The sequence below is a fragment of the Pagrus pagrus genome (genome assembly GCF_965226575.1).
Source record: "Pagrus pagrus genome assembly, chromosome: 13".
Classification (NCBI taxonomy): Eukaryota; Metazoa; Chordata; class Actinopteri; order Spariformes; family Sparidae; genus Pagrus; species Pagrus pagrus.
This window is the reverse complement of record NC_140197.1, coordinates 23,395,017-23,421,089: the sequence shown is the minus strand read 5'-3', so window position 1 is coordinate 23,421,089 and position 26,073 is coordinate 23,395,017. Positions and strand designations below refer to the sequence as shown.

Below are 26,073 nucleotides of genomic sequence, written 5' to 3'. Positions count from 1 at the left end.
TCCATACACAAGACTCTCCCCATGCACAGGACATCTGCATGATTGTTACGGGATGGATGTATAGTTGCCCAGTAGGTTTAAAAGTTACCCAAAGATGCCAGTTCACAGATTAGATTTCCACCTACTCTGTGCTCTTGGATTTTTTTTAAACACATACATTTCTGACTATCTGTGCAGATTTTTATGTAAATCTAACTGCTGTGAGGAGAAAATATAAATCACTGAAATGAGGTACTATAACCAAATTAGAAAATGCTTATTCATATTTATATAAACACGCTCAAGTGTTCATTAAAATATACAGCACTTGTACTTATACTGATGTGATACTGAACATTTGCAGTGATGTACTTCAACAGGTTAATAAAAAAACTGCCTCAAACATTTCAAAACGACTCCCGCAGACTTGCCTGCCGAGCCTGTCAAATTAATCTGCTGTTTGTCTAAAAACAAAGGCCATGAAATTCAATTTAGGATGCTCCTGATGTCTGTAAGCAGCTTTCAGCGACCAACAGACAAGCATGTGTACAAACAATGATTAGCTGCAGCCACAAATACCTTTCATAAGCCCGGAGGTGGTTTACTTTCAGATCATTTATTAATGGCTGATAACAAAAGAACAAGGGGTATTTTTCGTGTACAATAAGATCAAATAATCTCATTAGCCGTTGGATTTGGTTGCAGGGAATTAATTGGCCACGTGTAAATCAACGCTGGGCAATTTGATTCTGTTCTATTATTCATCGCAGTGTGATTATGGAAAGTAGCTTGTACTTACACTTCATCTCTCTGTCAATATGTAAATCCTCTGCTACAGTTGAAACCTAACAATGCCTCTCTGAGGCTTTAAAGTACAAACCTTCAAAGGAATTACAAATGAGAAGAAAGTTTTTTTTGCAAAGTCAAGGAGGAGGACACCTCAATGAACATGTCCCTCTTTAGAAGTAATTATCAGATTTCTTCGAAAAATGTATTATGTCACGTTTTCAAGAAGTTTTGACCTCTGAAAGCTTAATGAAGGGAAGAACCTGTAGCTGATCTATAACTTCAAACTCTTCGGCGCGTCAGATTTGCAGTGAATGCTGCGCATTTCATTGATGTACCAAGTGATCACAGGCAGAGATATTTTTTCTAACCCGTGGTTATTGTTAGCATAACTATGAAGATATATTCATATGAGGATGCATATAGACATGAATGTGAGTGTCTGACTTGTTCCTAAGCAACAGTAGACCTGTGAGCCCAGTGACAGATGGTTGGTGAAGTTATTTTGGTTTAGAGGAGAAGTAGAGGGAGGGAGCGACGAGGTGCCTGGACGGAGGAGATGGGGGGGGAAACGTTTCCACTTAACATGAGGGAATTGGCAGCCTAGCAACACAAACTAAGTGAAGACATCCCTAGCAACAAGGAGGTGGCGTTTGACCCCACCCACCTCCTATCGCCAGATTACCCCTGCATCATTTGTGTTAGTGGTGCTGCTACAGGATGGACACACCCTCTCAAGCCCCTCCGCCCCGGAGAGAACAGACTTCCTTCTTTCCAATTAGCAGATTCCTCCTACGATGCCCCTTCATTAGCTAATCAAAGCACACACAGGAAGCTGCTGTGTCTCTGTGTGTGCTGGAAAGCGCGCAATTAAAGGCCCGGAAACACTACGGTGAGTAGAGTATGCATTAAAAAGTGTGTTTTGGCGATTTATTATGGAGGTATCACAAGACCAAAGAAAGGTGTCAGAGGCAATGTTTTGATCTGAAGCGGTTTGCCACCTTTGGGACTTTAAATCACGCAGAGGTAAATACAGTCATTAATTACACACTGATACAGATTGCAGGGGCGAAGTGCCACAGCAGAGTGGTGCCCCACATCAACCCCACACTAAGTCCCCATCAGTCATTAAAGTTATTTTAAGGAGATAATGACTCCATTGCTTTGATTTGCAGGGGGATATTAGCCTCTCTGACTGCGTGTCTGTGTCTGAGTGTTTCAAATGCAGCCTGTTTGTTTGACTGGCTGCTGAAAATCTGTTTGTTTGAGAAACAGATTACAGATTTCATGAATCTAATTGACGAAATCCCTGCTCTGTCTCTCCAGTGCAGACATCTCAGGCACTCCACCAGCAACTACCCATTAACCTCATTTCCATTTAGACACAACTGCACGCGTCAGTAATGCAGGCTGCCATGATCTGTCTGTCTTTTCTGTCCCTTTATTAGCCACTTTGTCTCCTTTCTTCCTTTAAAGGAGAAATATTAAGTACATAATTTTATTCTTGGGTTACTACTAGAATATGTTTACATTCTTTGGTGCTCAAAAAATGCATCAGTTTTCTGATACTGTCCAGTTCTGCATCACTGTATGCTCTGTTAGCTCCCGTCTCTTTAAGGGCCCCCTCCTGAATACCCCGTCTGCTCTGATTGGTCAGTTCACACATGCCTGAGCCAGCACCATTCACCACGTCCCGGTCGGCTTTGTCATGTCTTCAGCTTCCAGTTAGCTTCACCTCTACAGGGAATAAAGGACAAAATTATGCTAATATGCGACCATGGTGACATAATGTGATGTCACAAAGTCACGGAATTAAAGGCGAGACTACTGATAAGGCGTTTCAGGAGCCGTGTTTTCTGTGAGAGAGAGGAGCTCCTGTTGGTGCAGACTTTTGGCTTTTTAACTGTCAAGACCTTTTACATGCACAAAAAGCTAAATAACATGCTGAAGGACAGAAAAAAAAACAGAAAAAGCACAATTCTTTCTTTCCAGCTGTCTCTCTTTTTTTAAACAGCATTACTAGACTTTGAAGTCACGATACAAATACGCAAGTACAGAAATACCCTCATGCACTTCTCCCTCCCTGATATATCCTCAGTTTTAGGTTTATTTATCTATTTATTTTCATATTTCCACATATAAGCTGTAATCCCCTGAGAAGGAAACGTAAGCTGCAGATCTGGAGGGCCCAGAGGAGTCTGAGGTGGATCAGATTGCAAAACATCATAACACAAATACACATTGTCCCTCGTCACCGACTCCGGGGCACATTTCATAAGCCGGCCAGCCCTTCACCTGAGAAAAACCCATATCCCCCAACTTGACCCTCACACTCACCAGTTAACCCAGCGACGCAGGAGCGAGTAAGCCGTTTGTAGTTAACCAAACAATGATTTTGTCTGAGTGCGATTGCGTTTTTGATATTGGCTCTCTGCCATGGCACTCTCAGACTCAGTGAAAAGCTAAAAGGGCTCCAGATTGATCTGTAACACAGGTCAGGACCCCTCCATCCTCCTTTCCTCCTCTCACCCCCCTCCTCACTTCTTGTTCAGTCTTAATTGGCTGCCTTCTGACCCAGTCTCTGGCTTTTCAGTAAGGACAACTGGCGCTGTGCTCTTCCCAAAATACCATTCATCTCTGGGGGTGGTCACAGCCAAAGAAGGCTTTGGCGCCAATAGATCCAAATCAGTCAATAGTGGAGATGGGGTTTGATTGCCCACAGTGTATTACCTGCACCATCCACCCACACTGAGAGCTTAATGCCAGAGGAACAGTTGACTATTATAGCTTTTCTACTTATTTCTCTATTTCTGTCATTTCTTCTAGCGACAATTCTTGGACACGGGTGGCAGTAACTTAGCAACCAGCCGGAGAATAAGAGCAGGGCACGGGGATAAAGATTCAATAAATGGACAAGTGCAGAGATAAGAAGCATTGTCTGCCTCTACAAGCGCCACCACACACAGACACCACCACATGCCTACCAAAGTTCATTTCTTTAGGGCAATCTTAGCTTTTATCCCATTTTCTGCCTCATTTTCTTTTTTATTTCTTTCCTTTCTTGTTTGAGAAGCTGGCAAATTCATGCATCCTCCATCATCCAGGGGAATGGGAAGAGGCTTTCTGTGGAAGGCACTTATCGGATTCATGAATTTAGTGCGGAATAGACTGTTTCTCGGGAATGGATTTTACACAGCAATAGCTTGAGGCAAAGTCAGTTATTTTAGACCCTAAAAAATCAACAAATGAATGCTGATCACAATCACCAATATAAACTGTAATATATTTTCCCACTAGGGGTCCTTCTGCCACAACTAAACAACTTGTTGTTGACTGCTTCAAGTCTTTGAGGTAATTCATTATTGTTACTTCTATATGGATATTCAGGATTTCATGGCAGGTTTTCCAGTTTGCTTTACATTTTGCACATATGTTGTAGTTTATGTATTAACTGACAAAATAATATACATTAATGCCTACTGGGGTTGGTGGCCACCGTTTTTCCATCTCACAATTGAAAAGCAGGAGTTGTTCACAGCTGGGGAAAGGTGAGAATTTAGATGAAAGAAAACAATTAATGAATAATTATTTATTTATGAACTGTTATAAAAAGGCAAGGCAACATAGAAAAAAAATAATGTTTACCTGCATGGAAGTTACTTTAATAATTTCAAATAAAAGGCATATGTAAAATAAACCTCATGCAAAGCATCAAATCCCAAACTGCAAACACCTCTGCACAGTATATGCAAGTGTCCAAATGCTGCTTAACTCTGCCACATTACATTTAATTTCAAATTATGTCACTACAAATTCAGTTCAACATCACTAATTCTAACCATATTTGAGTTTTTAACTGGTTCACACTTACAAATGACAGAATAACATACATTTATGCCCATTAGGACCTGGGGAAATAATAATAAAGTGTCTTTGAGTCTCTTGAAAAGTGCTATACAAATAAAATGTATTATAACAATTATTATAATTATTATTATTACTATTATTATTATTATTATTAGAGTTGGAAAAGGTGATCATTTGTGAATGCAGTGATGCAAACGGTCTAAAAACAGTGCAGAAGATACAAAACAATAAAAATACAAATGTATTTATTTATATGCTATACTACAGATAGATAGCCTATTTCTTTTAGTGTGGCATGGTGGTCAGAGGTTTAAATTTTGCTGATTTAGGCCAACTTTATATCACTGAGGCCGCATCTATAAAAACAAATGAACTAAAACACATAAAATAAAGTAATTTCCTGTATAGCCATGCCAACACAGTTGCAACAGTCTGCTTAGGCTTTGATTCCCCCCTGAACTGATCAAATGTCATCAAACCACAGAGAAACGAGTGCCAGCATACCATAAACGAAGCGGTCCCCCTCTTTATTTCACGCGCACTGACTGACTGATGCGCGAGGCGAAGCTCTATGACCCAACACGCGCTGAGTCAAGTCAAGAATGAGGAAAGGCGTTCTTGTTTCAAAGTGAACAAGTCCGCGGGGAACAGACGACTCATGTCAAGTCGGCTCCGTCACTCTCCGGCCATGGGCTCTTTCACACACCGTCTGGTGATACTGGTTCTCCTTTTATCATCGGCAACAAACGTTTCCGGTAAGACGACTTTTATTCTTTGGGCTACTTTTAAAAGTTTCACCTGCTTAAAGGCGACCTGGGGGTGTTTCCGCCCGACCTGTGCGAGGTTTTTTTTTTTTTTTTTTTTGAAGGAACCGCAAACTTTTCACAGCAGCATACATGTGCTGATGATCACAGTTATTGAGCATAATGTTCTCAAACGGATAAAGGGATAATTCACTGTGAGCTGCCTTGAATGGGGGGATACAGTTGGGTGTGATTGTGCTGCTGTGCTGGAGCTTGCCTTATAAGGGAGTGAAACAGTCGGGATGTGGCTCCAGTGAAGACCAGGGGTCCTCCACAGGCTCTCTGGGTCTCCTTAGCTCAATTAATCAGTGCCTTCATTATCAGCAAATAATAGAAAATGTACATACAGTACAAAGGTGTGCTTTGTGGTTTTATTTTTCCTCAAAGTGCTTCACGAAGTGTGGTAAAAAGTATCCAAAAGCCATACTTGAGTAAAAGTAAAGATATCCTTTTAAAAGAAGTCACCAATCTGAAGTAAAAGTCTTAAAGTACCTGACTCTAAATGTACTTCTCAAACTCAAGTTTATAATGTACCGCCTGTGTACACTATGGGTCAATCGATTACCTGCCTGGCCCATTATCTGATCAAATATTCAGCGTTTCTCTGATTATCGGAATCAGATTTTTAAAAATGGGATAGATAAATTGAAAAAAATGTGTTGTTTTGGATCTGATACATCATTTTATCTGCAAAGAAACTAATAACCAAGTTATCAAATACATGTGGGGAGCAAATAGTGCAATATTTGGAAGTAAAAGGTAGCAGAAAATGGAGATAACTCAAGTACGTTACCTAAAAATTGTACTGTACTTGAGCAAATGTACTTAGTTACATTCCACCACTGAGCAATCTATCTAACTAACTAAATAAAACACTACAACAGACTTTTCTATAAAGTCTACACCATCAGAATTATTTTTACCAGCGTGAGAAACACCATATTATGTGCTGCTGTTAATTAAATCTTATGAAATACATTGTTTGTGTCTATTCACTTCAGGGGCCCTTCACCACATCACTCAATATAAGACTTGATAGGATTTCAGGCACTTATTCAAGTCATAATGTTGTTTTTAACTCAAATGTAGCACTTTTGACAGAGGTTGGATGACATTGGTCTCTGATCGGGCTTCTGTGTGTAACTGCAGTGAGCCACACCCACAGGTCTTGCCAGATAAGAAATAGAAAAAGTTTTGAAACTGATTGTATTGAAGGAAACATTTGGTGCAATTTGCCAAAAAATGACTCTTGGAAAACATAACGAGGACTAGAACATTCATGTTATGACTAAACTGCACGGAGGCTTTATCAAGCACTTGAATGTTTGCACAGTAGGCTTCCCTTTTGGAAGACTGCCTGATGACTGTGGTATCTGCATTTGTGGCAGTCGAACAGAGCTGCATGGCACTGATAAGTCTTTTAAAATGTAATTAGCGGTATTATCCACCTTTGTCAGTTCCTCAGTGAGGAAATATATTTTGTGTAACATATCTGTCACTGTGATCATCACAGGTTCCAACATCTGCACATCACGAGGAGTTACAACATGTCAACAGTGCTTGGCTGTTGACCCCACCTGTGCGTGGTGCTCTCAGGAGGTAAAAACACCAACAGATATGTACACACCATGTCAAGTAGCGCCTCCCATTCATCACAAAGCGCAACAAGTTAGAACAGAAACCTCATTTCCCAACAGCAATCTCGTTGCTGTCATCCTCTGGTGGTTCTTCTTCAACATGCTGATACACTGTATCCTCTGAAGTGAGGAAATTAAAAATAGCAGGAAATGGGTGTTGGCCATACTTGAGAGATACCTGGGCCTGCTAGAGGATGGATAAATCAACATCATCTTATCACCTAAAAGCTTTCTCTTAAACTGATTTTCTTTAATGTAATGGTAGTTTATTAACTTGCTTGAGTGCCTAACAGATCTGATGTGGTTGTTTCAGGAGTTTGGGAAGGGGGGATCCAGTGCTTCCCGCTGCGACCTGAGGCAGAATCTGCTGGATGGAGGATGCACTAGTGCGGATGTGGAGTTTCCCTCCAGCACCCTGACTATTCATGAGGACGCACCGCTCAGTGATAAGGCCTCTGGGACTGCTGATGATGTCACTCAGATAAAGCCTCAGAAACTCAGTATGACACTAAGACCAGGTACTTTAACACCGAACCAGACATCACGTTTTACAGTGTAAAACCAGATGCTCAAAATCCTACAGGACCAGATGCTCGCAATTAACCTGGTGGCTTGTTGCACAGGACCATCTGGGAACTTGCCCTTAGAAGCTATTTAGAAAAGGGCAGGCCCTTTCAAAAAGTATTTGGCAGGTGATGAGACAAACAATCTCACTATCACTGTTTATCAATTTGATTAATCAGATCAATGAACCATATGACAGAGTAGAAGAGTGCTGCAAGCAGAGGCAGTTGGCAAATCAATCTCAAGCCAGTAGAGAGAAGAGTGCTTAGACCTCCTTTGCATTAAGTAGAGGTCTAAGCTACTTTATGCAAATCAAGGGCATCCAATGCAACTCGCCGCCTCTGGAAACTCCGGAAAAACACTAAAAACGAACCGTTGTAGAGTTAAGATGAAGCCAGATACAGCAACTGTATGGTATATTTCTTGTCCAAACTGTCTTCAGAACCATTTTTGTAATATAGCAGAACGTTTCCAAACGACCCACCATGTTGGTCCAGTTTGAAATCTTGGAGCAGACAGCCCATTAGTTCTTACAATAAGGTGCAGCCAGTAAGTGCATGGTCGTCAAAGGGTGTATCTGTCCAACGCTGGGAAGCGTTGTGGGCCCTGGCATCAAATAATGCCCCTGTGGATAGATACCATAAAGGGGCCAGACACCAAGGACCATTACCATTGTTGTACATTCACTTATAGCCTTATACACCAGAGCTGGGTGAACATCTTTAACAAAGTGATTTCAATTTAATATTTAAAGGTATAGGGACACCAACTGATTAACCCTCGCTTTTTCCCTCCCAGGTGATGCAAAGAGGTTCACCGTGTCTGTGAAACAGGTGGAGGATTACCCAGTGGACCTCTACTATCTGATGGATCTTTCCTACTCAATGAAGGATGACTTGGCTCGCCTTCGCACCTTGGGCAATGAGCTCGCCAAGACCATGGGCAGCACCACAAGCAAACTACGCATGGGGTTTGGAGCCTTTGTTGACAAGACCACGTCCCCTTACATGTTAATGTTTCCTCCAGAGGCAGTGGAAAACCCTTGCTATGGGTAGGTGGGGAAGATGATTGGTTTGATTGGTGTTACATTTCAGAAGGTGAAGCTCTGCCCAGCTGTGTTTAAAACAACTTAAAATTCATTTTCTCCTAATCTGATTTGCCTATGCCAACAGAATTGGCGCGCAATGCCAGGCTCAGTTCGGGTTCAAGCATGTGCTGTCACTGACAGAGACGGTCGCTCGCTTTAATGAGGAGGTGGACAAACAGCAGGTGTCTAGAAACAGAGATGCTCCAGAGGGTGGATTTGATGCTGTCATGCAGGCTGTGGTGTGCAAGGTATGAACATGTCAGATATACATACGCATGCTCACTGGTGAGTGTTACAAGTTAAGTCTTTACTAGTCATATTTCTGTGTCCATCATCACTAGGACAAGATTGGCTGGCGTCCAGATGCCTCACACCTTTTGGTGTACACCACTGATGCCAAAACTCACATCGCTCTGGATGGACGTATAGCTGGAATTGTCCAGCCTAATGATGGTCAATGTCACCTTGATGGTGACAACATTTATAACAAAACTACCATTCTGGTACAGGCAAACGTTTCAGTACATCAGTAATTCACTTTGGTTTTCAATAGTTTTTGGAGTTGTTGAACAAAACCAGTTTCCATTAAATACAATTTACTTCTTTGTTTCCCAGGACTATCCCTCTTTGGGGCTCATGACGGAGAAAATGTCTGAAAACAACATTAATTTAATTTTTGCTGTCACCAGCTATGTGTTGGATATCTACACGGTAAACAAACTAAATGGCTTGTGCATCGACTTACTGATATAAAAACAAACCAAACAACTGGGTCATCATCCTGCTGTCGCGTCTGTCTTCTCAGGATTACAGTCGTCTCATTCCAGGCACAACTGTGGGAACACTGTCCGATGACTCTGGAAATGTTATTGAGCTCATTAAGGAGGCGTATGAGGTAAGGATATTCAAAACTTAGGACAATAAGTATAAAATGTAAATTGATGTCATCTATTCCATGTAAAAAAGTGACCTCTGGTAGTAACTTTATGTTGAACAGAAAATCCGCTCTAAAGTGGAGCTGGAGGTGCTGGGTGTCCCAGAGGAGTTGAATCTGGCCTTCAATGCCTCTTGCCTAAATGGAGAGGTCATCCGAGGACTGAAGTCCTGCTCTGGCCTCAAGATTGGAGACACAGTACGTATCAGTTTAGATACTGACATGCACATCTGGTATGTAAACCGGATTGTCATGAGACATTTCCTCCGCTTCAGGTGTCATTCAGCGTGGAGGCTCAGTTGCGTGGCTGCCCCAAAGAGAAGAGCCGCACCTTTACCATCAAACCTCGAGGCTTTAAGGATTCGCTGGAGGTCACAGTGAATTTTGCCTGTGGCTGTGACTGTGAGGCAAAGGCTGAAGCCAACAGCTCCCTCTGTAGCAACGGCAACGGGACCTACGAGTGCGGTGTGTGTCAGTGTCACCCGGGTCATCTGGGCCCGCGATGTGAGTGTTCAGTGGGCGACTACAGTCCATCAGATGATGTCAACTGCATCCCAAAGCCAGGGAGCCCAATCTGCAGCGGTAGAGGCGACTGTTTGTGTGGACAGTGCTCCTGCCATTCAAATGAGTTTGGTCAGGTGTGGGGCAAATACTGCGAATGTGACGACTTCAACTGCTTGCGCTTCAAAGGGAAACTTTGTTCAGGTGAGTAGATACGCTTCTTTCTGCCGTGATCAGTGTCAGCTCTCTCAGCTGTTTCGCCAGCTAAAAAAAAAGCTAAATGAGGAACAGTGTAATGGACCTGAAAGCGATGAGACACAAAACAGGTGCTCCTGTTTAATTTCTTTAAAATCAGAGTCAGGCTAGAGGTAGAGTGGTTTTCATTAGCAGTGGTGGTAGTGTAACAACTCCCATGATCCCACGCTACGTACTGTACATCCTTTGTTCTGTTTTGATTGAGAGACCCATAGTAGCAAGAATAACATACTGTGCTTTTACAGGGTAGATTCACCCAAGTTACAATTTAACTTATTAGCCATGCAGAAAGTTATGTGAGCATGTTGCCATGCTGGTGTGACTCTCGGTCTTGTTTAAATGAAAATCTTCATGACTGTGAGCACAAACTGAACATCATTTACCTCAAGTGGGAGAAATCTCACAAGCTGGGCACATGAAGTCAAATCTTTCTGCATGGCTAGATTTATAACTTAATATCAGTGTTAGCAGGAAGGATGAATATGCCCTTCCCTTCCCTTTCCCTGCTCTATGGCCTCTCTGACTTCACTGGAACCTACTCTGCTTGTTTCCAGCCACTCTCCGTCTGTAAACACACCTTAGTCAGTTTACATAGTGTTCTGATACTTAGCTTGACAAATCAAGAATCCATATTCTTTTCAAAAAAACGAATGCGCAATTGTTATGACAGTCCTTGCTTGTTTGTTAAGGACATGTAAATAATTGCTTAGTAATGCTTACAAATGAACAATCCTCTGCCGAGTCTGTATACTTGATGTGTGTACTGAGTTTGACTTGTGCTCTTATCGCTCACAGCAGTGCGGCACGATGCGCTTATCGCTCCCCATTACAAGTCTGCACAGTTCAGTGCACAGTTACTCAATCGCAGTGATACAATTTTAATAGGCTTTGTCATTGGGTAATTTCATTTAACGGCAGTTTGGGCCTGTGACTGTAAGGACGGGGGCTGAGCAATAGCAGAATAGAAAACTGCTCTTTTATCTTTATGTACATTAAGCAGAACATACTAACTGGTATACTAACCGATTGAAAGGAAATAAGAAAATCTGACGTATGTCAAAAGGGAACTTCAACAATTTGGGGTAGGACTTGCTGCCTGTTTTCTGTGGCTCTGACGGAGCTTTGTCAAGTCCAAGTGTGAGTGATGCCATCAAAGTATCTCCTCTTTGACTAAGAGATTAATAGTGTTTAACAGAAGTCCTGTGTTACATATAACATTTGTAGCGTTTTAAAAACATGTTTTTATCACGCAGGGAGGGTGTGATTAAAAGATGCTATCAGGTTGCATTGTTGGAAACAAAGGAAGACGCTTGTCTTGGTGCTAGAAATCAGGGTATCTCAATCTTTCTCAATCTGTCTCATGTGAGGTGCAATGCTAAATCGCAGAATTGCTCATTTAAATTGCCACTGCTGTACGCCTCGTCGTGGTTTAAGCCAACTTCCTGTCCTCTTTGCTGTTCGGCTCCCTCGTCCTCACGCCACCACACCACCGCGACTTCTGGTTTTTATTTTCCAAGGGAGCTCTCTTTGCTTCTTTCTTTTTTCCGAGCTTTTTTCTTAGCTCGGCGTGTTTGGTAGTCTAAGCCGTCACCTGGAGCGCAGGAATCAGTAGCTTACCCTGCTCCGCCATCGCAGGTAAACAGGAGAATATAACACTTACAGCAATTCTATAATCACGTTAAAGTGCCATACAGACACTGGTTTCCAGTGAACTGAACTGCAAGACATTCTCCTGGAACATATGTTATTTATTTCAGCAAGGAGGAGTGTGAAGTCTTTCTTAAGGGAGGATGTTTATCTGAGTAACAGCTATTAAGACATTCAGTGACGACACCCAGGGTTTGGGCGCAGACACTCACCTTACCCGCCCACACACACAGCTCCACACACAAATCCATAACTGGTGTAAGACAGTCTGCAGAGCTCAATTTGGGAGCGCTAAGTTGCTGTGTCTCAACAGAGTCATGATGTTATTGTCTTTCAAGAATGAGCGTCCCTCGGCCCCAGCTCAATTGGAGCTACCACGACCCAGGTCTCCTAAAAGCTCCATGTCTGTGATATTCCCTTCAGCTGTGTATTTCTTCCTCCGCTGAGGGGCTGTGGGACCGGTGCAGGGCCAGAGAGCAGGAGTCAGCAAGCACAGCCCCAGGGCCCATAAATATGAGTGAAGAGAGAACAGGAAAGTTTGCATTCCTCCGCTGGCAATTTGCCCAACCTCTTTTCTCTCCAGTATGTCTCTGCCCAAACTGCACTGGATTCTGTTCCCTCTCTTCTTGTAACTAACACAGTTATGTTCTGTTTTACTGTTCTGTCTTTTTTCCCTGTGTTTGTCCTTTTATCATGGAGGCCATGTTAACCTTGTCTGAAGCTCAGACAAGTGATTAATGGGCCGGATTACTGTGCAGTCTCACAGAGACAGCAGGATGATGTAAACCTACTAACTTGCTTTTATGTCCATGAATCAGCTTTACAACTAATAAGAACAAGACAGCTTCTCACTTTTGTCAAGTTTAAGTAACTACACTGCAGAAAATGTCCATTAGTCTTTAGATGTTTTAACAAACAGATTTACAAAGTTTTTGTCTTATCTTGTTGATGGAGTAAGAGAGATTACTCAGCGATTGCATTGCTACACCTTTAAGGTGAGACTGTTAATGATTAACCACCAGTGACAACATCTGCTCCCATAACAACTATAATCACAATCTAAAAGTGAAGCAGCAGTGAACATGATGGAGACTGGGGAATTGTTTTCTCAAGTTTACAACAGCAGATGATTTGTTTAGAGCTCCGGAGTTAGAGACCCTTGGACCCTCTGTGATATTTCATTAGCAGTCACTCCCCCAGTCTGACCCAACTGGGCTGTGACTCACTCACTTTGGTCTTAGTCATCCAGTGCCAAATCCTGTTTGCTTTCCTGCTGAGAACGCTAAAGTCTCGAAGGCTCTGTCTTTGTTTCCAAGGTGGTTTAATGTGCCGATGCAGGGTGTCTCTGTAATCCAGGGAGAAAAGCTCGCTAAAGATCCTGTCAGCAAAGGGTTGCATCATTCGAACACTGTTCCTAGAGTGGCCTGGCTTTTGTGCTTCCTACTCTTGAGCAGAGTTTGAGAAAGTCTCTCTCTCTCTCTCTGTGTGTGTGTGTGTGCGTGTGTGTGTATGTGCCTGCCTGTAAGGACATGGGGAACCATAAAAGTATGCTTTCCCATTAGGACATTTCCTGTCTTTGTCAGAGAAGGGATGAATAAGGGATATGCGGAATGTCCCTTGCTGAGTAACATTACTTAATGTGCGACCAGGATTTATTAAACTAGATTTGTTATGTAAAGACAAACAGAGCTGCACTCCAAGCTTACTACTAGTAGTAATTAAAGCAACTCTTTAATGTAGGATTCCCTTCTTGAAATACCATTCATTTAAGGCCACTGCTGTCAGATTGATCATTATTTCAAAGCAAAATAAAAAAGTAACTTCCTGGAGAAGGATAGTTGATTATTGAGTGTCATCCTCAGATCATCAAATACTGACACTGTGGGTTGGCATCCTACCCAGAGTTAGTGCTTTGGTTATGTTATGTACACAAATAACAAGTAACACATGGATACACCTACTACTAGGAATTACATGGTTGCAGAATCGACAAACACGTTCAGGGGAAGCCTACACTTGCCCAAGCATTCAACATGTTTAAAAAAATATGCAGGTTTATTTTGCAATTGTGCAATTTGGATTATGTAGATTTGTTCGCCTGGCCCTCCCATGTGACTGTGAAGATGTTATATTTGAACTGTCGTAGCATTAACCATCTCATCCTTTTTGATTCTTTCAGATCATGGGAAGTGTGACTGTGGATCCTGCAAGTGTGACGTTGGCTGGGAAGGAGAAAACTGTAACTGCACCACCGTAAAAGAGACCTGTGTGTCCGTTGCCAGCAACAGCCTGCTGTGCAGTGGGCGGGGTTACTGCCAATGTGGGGTTTGTCAGTGCACTACACCTGGTGCCTACGGAGCTACCTGTGATAAATGCCCCACCTGTCCCGATTCCTGTACCTTAAAAGAGTAAGTTCCAAACTCACTGTTTGAGCTGACAACAGAGAGGAGGGAATAGACAAAATAACAGATAAAAGACACTCTGGATGTAACTAAATCACAAAAACAGGTGAATAAAGTCCTACCCCTTGGATCCTGCAACAGTCATGTTTTAGACAGAACAAACATTGTTAAGCCTTGTGGGGCTTAAAGCAATTGTTTTGTTCTATTCCCTTGAAACCATGAATGTGCTCAGTAAATTTCTCGCAGTCTTTCATCAAAATTAGTTTATGAGCCGTCTCATATCCGAAGTCACATTTTGGCCTTAGGGTGGTGGTACAGGAAAGCTCATGGAGCTCCACAGATAGAAAGGGTTTATCCTTCTAGGCCGGGATCACACTACAAGAGTTCTGGGCAGATTTGAGCCCGATTTGCCCCTGCAAACGATCAGAGGAGAAATCTGTTCTGGGAGCTTTGTCCATACCGAAGTTTTGCCCAGTTTATCCGGTAATGTGAGGGGTGTACAGATTCAGTCTTAAACCTCCCAAACTGCTCACAGACTCAGTCTCATTAGGGCTGCCCTTGAAATATGAAACATGCTTGATATCTAGGATTTAAAATCTGGATGATTACATCAGTACTTTCTGTGGCAGGACCACAAAAACCAATGAAAGAGATATCCCAGAGAATCAGACAGTGCTGCTAAGCAACAGTAAACATTTGCTTCCAACTTTAGCTAGCATACTACTGTTGACAGATACTAAAACTGTCAGTTAAATCTTCACTTCTTGCTGATGAGACAATCCATGTCGACACTTTCTAATCCAGACTCGTAAAGCCTCACTGCAAAGTAATAACGTTACTACAGCTATTTGTTGCTCTGCAGTCTCTACTTTGTTTATATCTGCTTCCCCATCAGATCACGTGTGGTGTTGCATCCCTCCGTCTGGCACGATAAGCTTAATGATATCCTGTAGTGTGCGATGCACCAAGCCTTGCAATGTGTCCATGCTTGAAATTAAAATGAAGAATGTCTGTGAGGATTCTCGTTATGTGTGTGATGCAACCCAATTTCAAAATTGGTTAGGATTTTAAAACTCCTGAGGACCATGAACATGCAAAGTACATTTCATGTCCCCTTTAACAAATGTATTCCAGGATGAGAACAAACTTCTCCCACACACATTTTGAACACACTCAGGTGTGGTTTTTATGCACAGCAGAGAAAGGTTAAACTTCTCTCGAAGCCACAACAGTCAGAGGATATCCACACCTCACAAGTTAAGCTTGATGTAGCTGCACTCTTACTTTACTTTTAATTTATCCACCCCTTACATATCATATCTACTAAAGAGCGTCAATACTCTGCTTGCAGGCGGTGCGTTGAGTGTCAACACTTCAAGAGAGGACCGTACTTTCAAGAGGACAGCTGCAATAAAATCTGCAAAGATGAAATCAAAGTAGTGGATCAACTAGGTGAGAACATCTCTGACCTCCTAACTACATACTGTGATCTTAAAATATGACGCACTGATGAATATGTTTTGAAAGATAACAGCTAATATCTTGAATTAATGTTTTGATTACACTGTTTCTTCTTCTTATCCTGTTCATCCCACAGCTTTCCATGCTAAAAATGCAGTGAATTGCTCATACAAAGACGAGAATGACTGCGTGGAGCACTTCCAGTATTACGAAGATGAAAGTGGCAAATCCATTCTGTTTGTGGTGAAAGAGCCAGGTACTGGGAGAGTGTGTGTGTATGTATGAGACATTTAAACTGACAGGAAACTGAGAATTATTTTGATACAATTAGTAGGCCAGTCTGTGGCTGGCAGGCAACAGCAACAGGGGAACAGAGTGTGCATCGAGTAATGTGTTATTTTCTAAAGAACACATCATCAGCCAATCAACCACAGCTGCACTCTGCCAACCCACAGAAACCAAGATACTAAGACGTGGTGCACATCATCGTTGTGCAATGGATTTTTTTCTCACACTTGACTGCAGTGGTTGCTTCACTTCATGAGTGTTATCCACTGCTTAACAAGCATCATGGAAATCAACATTTAAATGAGCTCCTTTTCTCTGTCTGCCCTCCTTCCTGTCTATCTGTTCAGATTGTCCTGAGGGTGCAGACGTCTTGGTGGTGCTCCTGTCGGTAGCCGGAGCCATTCTGCTACTGGGCCTTATTGGCCTGCTCATCTGGAAGCTGCTGGTCACCATCCACGACCGCAGAGAGTTTGCCAAGTTTGAAGAGGAGAGATCCAAAGCCAAATGGGACACGGTGAGAAATAATTATAATTAAAACACTAACTGCATACACTAACAGCTTTTCATTTAGGGGTCACTGCAAATACAGTTACAACATATGGCTGCCCCCTAAAGGGGAAAGTCTAAACTGTCCTTCAAAAAGTTGGATATCAGTATGGGACTGACTTAAACAGCATTTCCTCTGTTTCCTCTGCTTCCTCTGTTTCCTCTGTTTTCATTTCACAGGCTAACAATCCTTTGTATAAAGGAGCCACCTCCACCTTCACCAATGTAGCATACCGAGGCAACTAACAGCTGAATGTCAGGAGAACAACTCAGGGGTCAACGACCGAAATGGAATGTAGTATCAGAGAAATGGACGAAAAGGAGATCCTTACACTGTCACGTGACCGGCTACTGTAGCTGAAAAGTGGATATCGCTGCCAACAACATGATGTAATAATTGTACATATTGTAAAGATAGCTAAAGCTGTTATTGGAAGCCATAGACGGTTGCCTGACTATGTGACGTCTATAGTAGCAATCAGATGGGAGTTTGTTAACATTAACAGCTACTTCATTTGGTCAGTTTACAGTAAGGGAAACTGCTGATGAAATTCTGTCATGTTCCTGGTCTTTTTAAGAGGCTGTTCTACCATTACAATATTTGTTGTTTAGGATTTTTTAATATTACTTTTTAGTTTCCACACATTTTAAAATAGGAATCGCCATGCCCTTATAGTAGTCGGTACAGAAAAGAACAATAATAATGAATGGACATTTTCTGGTCATTTTCAATGTCTTCCACCATGTTTGATGTATTATGTACACCAGTCTTGTTTTTGAAAAATATTGTCTTTTGATTTTTTTTCCAGAGTGCAGCCGCATTCTAGTTTAAAGTCCCCTTTTAACTAACTTGAAGTGGGCAATTTTACACAAATCACAGCAAAGTTTATCAGTACATGCACAGTGTGTAATATAGAAGTGTAGTAAATTATTAAAACATGCTTGAAGGGTTTTCATGTACATTACAGATTCCCTTTTTTCTAAAACAAACGTGTTTGTCGTAGTAGCCTAATGGTTCTGACACAAATGCAGCACTCTGGGGTTACAGTTAACTGTAAAAAAGAGTAAAAACCCTTAACTACAGCCTCTAGGCTGACTTGGTTTACAGTTATGTTTTTGTTCTGTTTGGGTTCTTAAATGTATTATCTTCAGTGGTAGGTTCATACATGCTTTAACATGTTTCTTCTCCCTGCACAATCACATGTTTTGTTGCTTGTTGTTCATTTGGTTTGTAAAATTGTATGAAAAAAATTGTCATCAGTCTTGCCATGGCTGAATTACAAATATTATTTCAAGTTTCTGCTGACTGATACAGTGTTACACTGAAATGCCTTATTCTATACAGTATTTGTGTATATGAGCAAATTCTATTGCACATCAAATGACATTGGCTGTAACGCCATGTGACTGGTAATAACAAAGGATCTTTCTCTTGCTCTTTTGTAACCTCTATATGGGAGAAGAGAGTACATTGTGAGGTATGCCATGGCCTGTGAGCTCATTGCATAGTTGTCTGTTTTTTGCACAGTTTTTAAAGGTGTCAGGGGTTTGTTTCACAGGGGAAAGGCATAAAGATACATTACACATGACTTCACCAATGTTTCTGTGATGCATGACATTTGGGTTCTTTTAAAGATGCAGTGTGCAGGATTTAGAGGGATCTATTGTCAGAAATCTAATATAATATTCAGATTTATGTTTTCATTAGTGTACAATCAGCTGAAACTATGAACAATTGTGTTTACGTTGCCTAATATTGAGCCCTTAAAGGATAACTACCGTTTTTTACAACCTGGACCTTTTTTCTAGCAAAATATATGGTCATTTACTCACCCAGATAACTTTGGTGTCATTTGGCGTCGTTTGGACGAAATTAGATCCAGTGTAGCGCCGATATATCCATATAATGCGAGTAACGGGGCAGCGACACACAGCCTCTATATAACACATTATCTGCCACGAAACTAGTTAATTTCACTAATATTTTGTTACGATATGCTAGTGCTATTCCCCTCTGAGTCCGGGCTTGTCCGTTATCAACATCCGGGGTCAAACTAGCAGTAGCAGCTACAGGTAAACAAGCCGGGCTGTCGCGGGTGCGCGCGCAGCTCAGAGACGACATCTTCCAGGTCAGAGGTAGTAGGTCAACCTACAGACCCCGGATGTTGACAATAGACGAGCCCGGACTCAGAGGGGAAAAGCACTAACGTATCGTAACAAAATATTGGTGAAATGAACTAGTTTCGTGGCAGATAATGTGTTATATAGAGGCTGTGTGTCGATGCCCCGTTACTCGCATTATATGGATATATCGGCGCTACACTGGATCTAATTTCGTCCGAACGACACCAAATGACACCAAAGTTATCTGGGTGAGTAAATGACCATATATTTTGCTAGAAAAAAGGTCCAGGTTGTAAAAAACGGTAGTTATCCTTTAAGATCTACAGAGGGAGCACAGACTTACAAAAGCGTAAAAAGGCAAGTTACTTGAAAATTATATTAGTGATCAATAATAATACATTTTCTAAAGTTTCTGAAATAGAAAAAAATATGTTTAACTCTTTCTGTATTCACACAGCAATGTTGGTTGACATTACATTTTGAATGAACTTTATAATAAATATCACAGATTCCCTGTGTGAATTCAGTGAGGAGCTGAATTTTTCATTTTGCCTCTCAGCTTCATTCAAACAAAGAGCAATTTATTGCACAAACACTCGGAATACCTCAATGCAAATTTTTAAAATTGTTAAACAAGCAAAATGAGTTATAGTGCAGTGCCTCCAGAAGCAGGTGAGCAGGAGAGATTTAGGTCTACTTAAACAGTGAACGTAAGCTTTGTGTTGACCACAGAAAATTAGGGGGGTGGGGGTGGGGGGGAGTTCAAGCAGAGTTCAACATGTTCAAATATTATATTTGGGGATCCGCTGACATTTGAGATTTTTAATTTATATCTTCTTTGAGTTATTCATTCTAGAGTATCAAAGAAACAATCAAGGTCTTGCACACAATTCAAATAAGTTGACACCATGTTGGTGTTTGAAAAATACTAATAAAATGAATGTCAGTTTGCGCCATCGGAGGACATTTCCTGTTGCAACATCCTACATCATATCTTCGTCAATGCAGTATATCCTGTTCACAACAGTACAACAAACTGCAACAAGTTTGATCATTTGGATGTGGAGAGTATGCTGTCTTCTGACAAACATCCATACTGGGGGGTCTTCATGAATCTAATAACTCAGTTCAGGTGTTGACTACCTCCTGACTTGAAATTCACCAAAACAGCCATGTCTGCTACAATCATTGTTCTCAATCTCAAATCCAGCATGTGCAAAAACTATAATTTGAGATGTGCATAAACATGAAGAAAAATCTTAATTCCTCCCACTGAAGTTAGATATTACTCAATGACCATGAGTCGAAAGTATTTATCAGTAAATCTCCACCTCTAGGCTTAAGATAAAATGTTGCTGTTGTAGGCTTGAAATAGACTTCCAGAGAGCCAGAAAATGGCTGCTGTACCCATTAAAGTACATCACACTTTGAATCTGAAAACTGACGAGCTGTTGTTTGTTTGTTTGTTTGTTTGTTTGGGCTGATAAAAGCATGATAGTGCAGGCTTCAGACTCAGCTCATGAGATCACTTTTGACCCGTGCAACTTCAGTCCCAGACATCTTCCTCACACATGTGGGTCAGACTGACACCAGTGGACACTGAAAAAAGTGAGACTTTGGATCAACTTAAAAAAATTACTGTAATTTGTTACACCTAAATTTATTAGTTTTTCACAAATTAAATTTATGATTTGGTTGAACACGTAAATTTTGATTTAATGTAAATTAATTTTGTATTTTAAGACAAAGCAAAACATTTGCTTTCAATCAAAGTAAAAACATTAATCATTACAAGACCATAAACTATTTTTTTTACTCTTTTACAACTTATTTTTTTAATTTGGGAAAACCTAATATTTACCATTACATCCAATTATTAAATTTACTTTGGATAAAACTAATTGAATTGCTGTAATTCTGTTACACGCAATTTTTTTAATTTTTCTCAAGTTAAATGTCTGATTCAGTCCAAAGTATTTTTTTAATTATCCATAAACAATATATTTTCTTTAGTCACAAGCCAAAGTATTACTTACTTAGATATACAATGATGTTTTTTGCCTTTTTAAAAACTGATATATCACCATAAACAAAATGTAATTCTCTATAATATAGGACTAGAATTCACTGCACTGATTAACTTAAGAGAAAACTTAAAAACAGGAAAATTCTCTTCAAAAGACCATTTATTTTTGATGACTTTGAAATAGGCATCACCTCAAACTCACAATCAGCAGCCAGGAAAGTATGCGTTTTACACATAAAAAACAAAACTTGTAAAACATCAATTAACATGCGTATCTTAACATGTATAACTGGTTGTACTCTTCTTTAAAACTTGAGATGAAAGGGAACAGCCATTAAGTTTAGACTTAACAGAGATAGAGTTTAACAGTCTATCTAATAAAATCTTTGCTATCCTTTGACAAAAAGGTATGAATATCATTCTTTTGAACCATTATAAATGCAAGGAAGTCACAAAAAAAATAAACCAAGGATACACACAGTTGCTATGGATGCAATTATGAACAACGGCAGTTCAAGAAAAAAAAAAGGAGCCATTACTAGTGCTCTTGCTGATCATTCTGAATTTAGCATCATTCACATTTCAATGTTAATATCAGTGCCACAATATTTCTACAACAGAAAGAATTCTGTTAACAGAGAATACCAGAAATTAAAGCCTGTTTTGAATCAAAGCTGTTTTTTCTCTTATTTATAAGGACCCCTAACATTATCCTGGGATGTATTTGAACACAAGCACTTAAAACAGATCAACATCCTGTATCCAAATGTCTTTCTTTGAGCAACCCCATATTTAGAGCTTGACACTGAGACTGCACACTCTGCGTGTCATTTTCTTTGGCTCTATCTCCATGAATATTTTCTGCAGTGCATCGAAAGTGTGTTTGAGCTCACCTGGATAGCTCAAGTTTAGAGCATATATGAAGCCAAATAAGAGGGCACAACCATGTGCAACTGATGGCAGTTCATTAAGCACCTCCACACCTTCTATGATGATGCCTACGTCACGTGGTGGCTGCAATGGATCCTCCTCCTCTCTGATGACAAACACAGCCATTGTGCACTGTTGGAGCTCTCTTTCGGCGTCATCCTTCTCACCAACCTGACAAAAGACAAGACATTTATTGTATAAAAGGCTACTCTGTATGTATGCACACAAGTTTGTCTCCCTTTTGTGTAGCAGGGAGTGATTTAATCATACAGCAGAAGACCAAAAGACTTTTTCTCTCATCTGTAGCAAAGTTTTAGTGGACAGTTACTCATAGTTTCTGCCTGTGATTATAGATATTTTCCTTTGGAAGGGTGTTCTTGTGATACTCTGAGTGTCAGGTGAATAAAGAAGTACCATACTTAGTAGATATGTCGGGGGGGAAAAGTAGTTTTGTTCCAGTGTTCCTGCAGTGACCTCCTTGTTCTGTGCATAATGGGTGCTGGTCAGTGCAAAAATAAGTAGCCTGTTGCAAATGTGCGCCTGGTTCTTATAAACGCTCGAGCTCCAAGATGATTTACTAGTTTCACTAGTTTTATTTTTATTCCGTTTACATTTATGACTAACCGTCATATTACTAAAGTTATCTTCTGTGTCCATTGCGGCCGTGGCCCGTCTGTCAGAGCCGCGGAGCACGGTGCTGCAGTGTTGTTTGGACACTTTCAATCCCAGAGTGCATCGGTGCATACCCACAATGCATTGCGCGATGTCAAAAATGGCGGTATTTGCGTAACGGGTTACTGGGAGCAGATGTGCACTTTGAGAGCACTTGTTTGCTGACCAGCAGATGGCGCTTTTGGACCTTATAACTCACCTTTTTGACTAATATTTGTTGATACTTCAGTTAGGATTGTCTAAAGCTTAATAGAATAATGCAAAACTTCTTACCAGAAACTCCTTGATGAGTTTTTGTACATCTTCCCCAAGGTAAGGGATGAGGCACTTCAGCAGACACTCTCTCCTTAGGCTTACATCAAGGCTCTAGGTAAGTGCAAACATAAACAATAAAAATTCATACTGTTGAACTGTGCAACTTGACTGAAGATGCAAACATGAAAATGCATCAATGGGAACTTAGACTTACAGTAATTGTCCAGTAATCAAACAAATGGATTTGCGCAAACGTCAAGATGCACATTGTGCTTCTTACAACATGTAATCCAACTCCACAATCAAATGTGATGACAATATGAGACAATAACACAATTGCTTCTATTTACAATGTTACTATTTATGTGATGTAAGGTGAGTTTTGCAGTATTACAGTAAGTATACACCTGATCAAGAACTTTAAGCACATCCCGGGTCTTCTCCCTGACAGCTCCTCCCTTGTTCCTGATGATCTCAATCAGCTTGCTGTGGTGCTTGTCCAAGGAGGCCAGGAATCGTGGTTGAAGTGGAACAGTAGTGATCCTCGTGAATTCAGCATTGATCTTTATAAAATAAAATATCACATATGTAAGTTATGACATTAGATATTGCATTAAAACTCTGTGCTGTAAGATCTTTTGTGACATTTTTGTGACTGCTTTGGCTAATTTTTCACTACAGACTCCAATTTATTAGACCTTAGGCATTCTGGTATTGTACTATACTGGATTATACTGACAGATGAGAGAATGTAATTATAAACCCTTCCTCTTCTGTGGATCCTTTGATACTGGGTCACAATTTATTTACTCTGCACACTATTTTATTTTTTGGGGGGAAAAACATGGCTTCAAATATGTCCCATTCATAAACAATCAGGGGGGGGGGGGGGGGTGTTATGTGAGACCTGAGCCTGCAATCCTCAATTCTTGGCTCAATGTGTGACAAACATAGCCTCAAATCATCCTCGATTTGTGCACGTTTGCAGTATTTTGTTTTGAGTGCAGTCATTTTTGAGAATCCTGCCTCACACAAATATGTCGATCTGCAAATCATCTGCAAATTGAAGTAATCATCTTGAACATTTACAAAAGTAAAACAAAAAATAAAGTACCCCTACATCTCTGGGTTCTTTGATATTATTTCCATTTCCATTTATGGCAATGTGGCAACAAAACCAGATGCTTTAGCTTTAGCCATTTTTCTAGTGACAAAACAAGAGTATTTTAGCCAAAGGCAAACCGACTAACAAGACAAGTCCATATTACTGCGCTATTTTTCTGTGAAATAAATTTGAATGTTTTAAAAATTTGGGTCACGACTTGATGATTAAGAAAAAAAAAATGTCTTCCTGAAGATAGACCATTTGATAACCACTGTATAGTATCCCTAGGCCATATCTGTCAACTAACACAAGCTTACTCAAAGTTATCATTGATGCTGAGGTCCTGACCAGAACCAGCTGACCAGAACCAACATTATGCCACAGTTACAACTGTTTCATAAACTCACTGGAAATCCCTCCAGGGTCTGACTGACAGCTGTCACCACTTTGGTTTTCCCATCCTTATCTAACAAAAGTCACTATCTGTACAGCAAATTAATACGGTTGTTTTGATACAAGGAATCAGTCAGCTAACTTAGCATCGACACAGATATGTTGCCTAGCTAGCTAGGACTTACCTCTCTCATTCCTCCTTGCTGCTTTATCCCTGCTGAGCGAATAACTTTCTGATATCCATCAGGAGTAATACTGTTTTAGTCAAATCGAAATCAAAATAATATATTTAGCAAGTTGTTGTCGGCTAACGTTAGTACCTCATGCAGCTGCTTTACAGCGTGCCTCTCTCTCTCTCTCTCTGACTCAGAAGTCGCTACACGTGAATAAATTACCATATTAAGTAGCCATGTGCACATTGTGTATGTGGAGTGAATAGAGTAGCAATTATATTAAGTAGCTATGTGCTCATTCCGTAGCCTATGCTATGTAGACTTAAAACTCTGAAGTTAATTTTTTTACTGGTCAAATCTTTACTGGGGCACTGCAGATCAATTCTGGGGCACTGCACTGAAATCTGTCTGGTGATGTGGCTGCTGCAGAGCAATACCTGCTTTAAAGTCAGTGTCTCCAAACACCACAAAAGTCTCCAAGGACACCAGTTAAAGTCCCTAGATTTATCGCTTGTGGCGTTTGACAAAACATTTCGACATTGAGGGTGATTTTCGTGATTTTTTTTTTTTTTTTTTTTTTTCTCCTTCCATCCTGTAGCATACTTGCTAAACGTGGCCGGGTAGACCCACTCCCTTTTCTAGTTTACCATATTCAAGTATTATCACAACTTACCCTACACCGCGGACTGGAGTTTCACGGTCTTCGCCTCTCACTCGGCTGCAGATACAGCACTACGTGTGTCTGCGAAGTGTGGACCTGACTGCAGCCCACCTGAGAAAAAAAAAAGTGGCTCCCATTTCTAGTTGTCCTCATTCAAGCCTTATCACAATAATTTACGCTTATTCTTTCATAACGCGACTTCACAATAATATTAACAACATTAACTTCGCACTTGTTAAACACAGGCAACGAGAACTACGTAGTTGTTGCTAATGTTTCTGCAACCGACCTCGTTTAGCTAGCATGTGCGTAGTGCACAAAATTCAAAGCCAGTCTTTAAGATAATGTCAGTTGTTCACTCTGCCACTGACCATAAATGTACACGGAAAGCGCGTGTTGCACTAAAACAGCACAGTTTTGAATTCTTACCTTGTTTTAACGAGTTTTCCACACAGGACAGACAGTCCACTCTTGCCGTCCGCACTTGATGCGAGGAAACAACAATGGCGGACTTCAACGTCGAAAAGAGCGGTCTGACGTGACGTCAAATGGTCACGTGACAGGAAAACGTTTGGTTTGAAGTGAAAATACCATTTGAGTAGAAGTGTTTTTTTTAATTTTGTCCACAGGTAGTGACATTTGCTTTGAAGCAAACTGAAATTATCAGGTTTAAACATGAACGCACAATTTTTCATTAGACCAATTTAAAAATACACTTTAAAGGAATGACACAGTGGTTTCACTTTTTTCAGTGGATCATAGCACAGATAATCTTGGCATATGTCTCCCTCTAGTGTAAAAACACTGCACTGATCACATACTGCAGCACACCTGTGGAGACGCAGCCTGGAAGTTTTGTATAGATAGTTTTATTGTAAAGCAGCCTTAAGGAGAGTACACAGAGCTGGATATGATTAAAGCATTATGATGTCACTTGCATTTAAGCATGTCTCTTTCACGTGCCCTGCATAACATAT

The 26,073-nt window shown here is 40.8% G+C and overlaps 1 protein-coding gene and 1 long non-coding RNA gene across 2 annotated transcripts; one reads left to right on the top strand and one right to left on the bottom strand.

The window, feature by feature from the left end:
* The first annotated feature begins 5,284 nt into the window (after positions 1–5,284).
* On the top strand, positions 5,285–18,346 carry itgb3a (integrin beta 3a). Its single transcript, XM_084371463.1, has 15 exons — positions 5,285–5,387; positions 6,949–7,034; positions 7,386–7,590; positions 8,435–8,687; positions 8,809–8,971; positions 9,065–9,226; positions 9,339–9,434; positions 9,529–9,618; positions 9,721–9,855; positions 9,933–10,362; positions 14,240–14,468; positions 15,814–15,914; positions 16,060–16,179; positions 16,559–16,725; positions 16,938–18,346. The coding sequence occupies exons 1-15, from the start codon at positions 5,291–5,293 to the stop codon at positions 17,001–17,003; spliced, it is 2,400 nt and encodes a 799-aa protein (XP_084227589.1). The 5' UTR covers positions 5,285–5,290; the 3' UTR covers positions 17,004–18,346.
* Positions 18,347–21,049: 2,703 nt separating this feature from the next.
* Positions 21,050–25,730, bottom strand: LOC311268670. The gene is made up of 5 exons (XR_014623993.1): positions 25,526–25,730; positions 25,109–25,207; positions 23,172–23,327; positions 22,783–22,875; positions 21,050–22,008 (listed from the first exon to the last, which is right to left on the bottom strand). It is a non-coding gene; the product is annotated as an uncharacterized lncRNA (long non-coding RNA).
* Positions 25,731–26,073: the final 343 nt, after the last annotated feature.

Coding starts and splice junctions, on each gene's coding strand:
- itgb3a (XM_084371463.1), top strand. CDS start 5,291: ATGTCAAGTCGGCTCCGTCACTCTCCGGCCATGGGCTCTTTCACACAC. Junction 7,035..7,385: donor GTGCGTGGTGCTCTCAGGAG/GTAAAAACACCA, acceptor TGGTTGTTTCAG/GAGTTTGGGAAGGGGGGATC. Junction 8,688..8,808: donor GTGGAAAACCCTTGCTATGG/GTAGGTGGGGAA, acceptor CTATGCCAACAG/AATTGGCGCGCAATGCCAGG.